This window comes from Globicephala melas, chromosome 16 (assembly GCF_963455315.2).
Source record: "Globicephala melas chromosome 16, mGloMel1.2, whole genome shotgun sequence".
Lineage (NCBI taxonomy): Eukaryota > Metazoa > Chordata > Mammalia > Artiodactyla > Delphinidae > Globicephala > Globicephala melas.
The window spans coordinates 9,676,804-9,681,267 of NC_083329.1; the positions used below are offsets into that span (position 1 = coordinate 9,676,804).

General features: G+C 42.8%; 1 protein-coding gene across 1 annotated transcript in view; it reads left to right on the forward strand.

Moving 5' to 3' along the window:
• ATE1 (arginyltransferase 1) overlaps nucleotides 1–4,191 on the forward strand; it is a 175,945-nt gene extending 171,754 nt beyond the window's left edge. Inside the window, exon 13 of the mRNA XM_030839282.2 lies at nucleotides 4,080–4,191. Within this exon, the coding sequence (XP_030695142.1) occupies nucleotides 4,080–4,120 (41 nt within the window). The 3' untranslated portion in view covers nucleotides 4,121–4,191. The remainder of the gene's footprint in view (nucleotides 1–4,079) is intronic.
• The last annotated feature ends 273 nt before the right edge of the window (nucleotides 4,192–4,464 follow it).

Below are 4,464 nucleotides of genomic sequence, written 5' to 3' on the forward strand. Positions count from 1 at the left end.
AGTTGGTTTCCTAGTGTATTCCAAAGATAACCATTGAGTTTCTTTTAAAATATCGTATGAACTCATGGATTTAAACAGAGTTGGTGGGTTTAATCCATTGTAGTTATTATTCTTAAATGATTACTCAATTGTCCTATCTTTGGGAAATGGGAGCCTTTCCAAGTTTGTTGCTGTGGTCTTTTGACAGGACCCCAGGAGTCATTGATAGCTTCTTTGATTTCTGGTATGACAGGTTGCTCCAAGCTCATCTTGCAAATTTCTGCCCATTCCTGGAACCAGCCACTTCTCTAAGGAGTCTTAGAGCTTTTTAGAGGGAAATGGTATTTAGACACAAACTGGATACTAAGAACATTCATTGCTACTGGGTTGGGGATAACTTTAGGCCTTTTCAAGGGACAAACCTAGAAAACACTTTTTTTAAAATAAACTATATCATGACTTCATAATGATATTTCCAATTCAAATGTAGGACTCTAGGGACTTTACTTAAGCACATCAATCTAATGTGTACCTACTTCTCTTTTCTCCCTGTTGCAAAATCCCAGTTCCCAATGATACCAACATAATTACTCATTGAATTTATCCTGCAATACACACACAGTAGTTCAGAATACTACTACTAACACTATCACCAACATCATACTTACTGAAATGGTTCTTCAATTAAGAGCACACTTTGTGGGGATTTGCCTGAGTGACTTAGACGCTCAATTTCTATTTGGGACATTGCATGTACACAGAGAATTAGGCTCTCCCTTAGGATTCAGCAAACAAAACTATGACTCTGTGAAGTTTGAGTGGCCTCATCCATGGCTGCAAAGCAGGTTTTGGAAACTGTCAAGTCTAGATGAAGTCGGTCTACAAGTATCCTTCTTAAATGGCCCGTTGCCATGACTAGAGTCTTTGGTCACCTGTTGTCAGGTTTTCATGTTAAACATTATTCACCTTCCGCATAGTCTGTCTTCCTTTTAGGCCTAAACCTAATTCTGTTTGAGCTCCTGGTTTGCAGGCACAGTTTCATAGGATGTTGGATCTAAAAAGAACTGCAGATTCAGGGAACATCTAGTTCAACCCTCTTATATTACAGAGAGGGAAACTGGATCTCAGAGCTGGGTGGAATGCTTATGATATGGTTTTTTTTTAACCCCATGTTTGTTTATTTATTTATTTTTGGCTGTGTTGGGTCTTCGTTTCTGTGCGAGGGCTTTCTCTAGTTGTGGCAAGCGGGGCCACTCTTCATCGCGGTGCGCGGGCCTCTCACTATCGCGGCCTCTCTTGTTGCAGAGCACAGGCTCCAGACGCGCAGGCTCAGTAGTCGTGGCTCACGGGCCTAGTTGCTCTGCAGCATGTGGGATCCTCCCAGACCAGGGCCCAAACCTGTGTCCCCTGCATTGGCAGGCAGATTCTCAACCACTGCGCCACCAGGGAAGCCCGATGTGTTTTTAATGAATGTGCAAGGTTACTCCTCATCAGGATGTTGTTGATGTGTCATTTAGTAGAAAGAGTTCTGAGCTCATCTTTCGGAATTTGAGTGTTCCCATCTGTAAAATGATGGGACTAGACTAGATCTGATCAGACCCTAAGCTTTCTTCTTGATTCTGGGTTGAAACCCGTCAAGGGGACATGGCCAATTTGGTGTCCTTTCAATGGCAGTCCCGCCATGGAGTGACAATCATGGTACCTCAGCATGATCCACATGTATGGGCAGTCACTTACAGATGCATATAAAAAATCATTTAATAAGCTATAATAAGGCAGACACCCCTGTAAATCCCAGGCAGGTCAAGAAATAGACTTGTACCAGTTTCCCTAGAAGCCCTTCGTGTACTCTGTCCTGTTCACAAACGCCTTCCTCCCTCAAAAGTAAGTACGATTCTGACTTTTATAGGAATCACATCCTTGCCTTCCTATACTGTAGTTTAGAATTCCCTCCCATTACTTCTTTAGATTTTTAGAAATCTATAGATTTTTTAGAAATCTATAGATTTCCCTCCCACGTTTCTTTTTCTTACAATTTATCTGTTGAAGAACACAACTTGTTTGCAGTCGCACACGCATGTTGCAACCTAACCTGTCTCTCTGTGCCCTTATTTCCTGCAGCCTGGCAGCTAGATCCAAAGGCTTCATCAGACTCGGGTTCTTATAACGTCTTGTGTCTGCTTACGTGATGTTAGTAACTTTTAATGCTCTGTGTCTGGGCCCATTAATTCATTTGGGGGAGGGTTGCAAAATGGTGACAGTCTATCATTTATTAGCTATAATTATATTATAAGGAAATTCTCTTCATCTACTATTGGGTTACCCTTGTGGTACCTGTCATACAGGAAATAAAGGACGAATGTCTGATCTTTCCTTTTATTTACTAGTTTTCATGATAATAAACTTGCTCCTTATTCTCTGAAGGTGACTGAGAATACACACACACACACACACACACACACATCTGTATATAGATTATGAACTCGTGGATTTAAACAGATTTAACATATTTGAACATATCCGATGAGTTTTAATGCTTTGCAATTACTAACCTCATTGAAGCTCCAGGAGTACCATCGTTGGCCAGTGGGAGGTTAGCAAGTTCTTCTTGGTAATAGATCATTCTTTCATTCATTAGCTCATTTGCTCATTCATTTAACTGAGAGTTTTGTGTACCTATTATAGGCAAGACATAGAACTAGACAATGTAAACAGTATAAGACTAAATAAGATTTGGTCCCTGTCCACTAAAGCTTGCAGTCTACCACGAGAAATAACAGAGACAGATTGCAACTAGAAGGTTGTATCATAAAAGATATAGAAAGAAGGATGTGTTGTAGAGATTTGGAGGTAAAGCTGGTATGATATGTTGCATGACTGTCAGGTAGCCAGGCCTCTTCTTTGCTCTGCCGTCCTCAACATGTGATCTAAGATGGCTCCTCCATCTCCTGCCACAATGCTCACATCCAGCCACCAAGAAAAGCGGAGAGGGAAGGGGAAAGCAGGCTCCTGCCTTTTAAGGTCAGCACCTGAAAGTTGTATATATCACTTCCATTCTACCAATGGCCGGAACTTAGTCACACGGCCGCACCCAGCTGCAAGAGAGGCTGGGGAAGGTAGTCTTTAACTGGGTGACCATGTGTCTGTTCACTCTGCTATGTGCAAACTCTGTGTAGACCCTCAACTCTCCGAGTTTAATGTGCATACGAATCACCTGGGGATCTTGTTAAAATGAAGATTCTGGTTCGGTAGGCATGGGTTAGTGGGTGGGGATGTTGGAATTTGGCATTTCCAGCAAGCTCCCAGGTGGAGCTATGCCACTGGTTCTTGGACCACATTTAAGTACCCCACTTAAAGGGTGCCCATGACTGCACCGGGGGACTGTGTGCTCTCAGGGCGGCTCCACCTTGCAGGCCACCGTGGTCTTCATTAATCTGTCACTGCTGCTCCTGTAGCTACTTGGGTAAATACTTTTGGAAGATGTTGAATATTTGTATTAAATACCCAGATAATGGGCCAGTGTAAAAAGTGTAATTAGAAGGTTCTTTGCCCAAAGTAATTTGTAACATAGCTTTTGTTTAGAATTTGGAGTTTTCCCTTAGGATTAGCAAGTTTGAGTAATAGTATTACTAGCATAATAATTTTTAAAATGAGTTATTTTCTAAGTAGAAAACAAATCACAGTCGTACACAGATTTCTTGGCATTATAAATATTTAGATCTGTGGCCTTCATCCAATTTTCTTCAAACCCTTTTGAAAGTGTAAATAATTATACTTTATGCCAGCATAAATAGCATTTTTATTCCCTAGAGGAATCTAAGCACTTCAAGGCCCTTTAAGTATGTTATCTTTTACATTTCGTTAATAAAAATAGAAGAAGCATCCCTGGAAGCGTCCCTTGCCTCCCTGGGGCTGGGTGAGTCCCCTCTGCCCCGCCGTCCCCTGCACCCTCCACCTCCCCAGTGTGGCCCTGAACTGTCAGCCCCCGGATGGCAGGACCGTCTCACTCTCGTTCACCTCTGCGTCCCTTAGCCTAGAACATTCCCGGTCCCCAGGGCTAGAGTTTGAAGTTCGGATCTCTGCGTTTGTTTTGTCCCCAGCAACTGGCCTTTCCTGCTTGACCTGGCAGTGCCTGGCGTAGGAGCTTTGATCTCCCTCCAGCGAGGCGCAACCAGGGCTTATCAGAATAACCCGGGGTCGTTAGGAGGATTACAAGAGCGAAGGTAAGTGGAAGCATTTTGTGAATCACAGCGTGTTATACAAGCGCAATAGAGCATTACTCTGTGTGATGATGATGTATTATTATAATTTCTGAGCGTTTACCGCATGCCAGTACATAATGCTCTCCTTTAATTATCATCTCATTTCACAAATGGAGCAACTGAGGATTCAGTAATTGGGCTGAGGTCACTCAGCCGACTGGCCAGAGCCAGGACTCTCACCCAGGTTGTGGGTCTCCAAAGCCTATGCTCTTAATGTGGACAC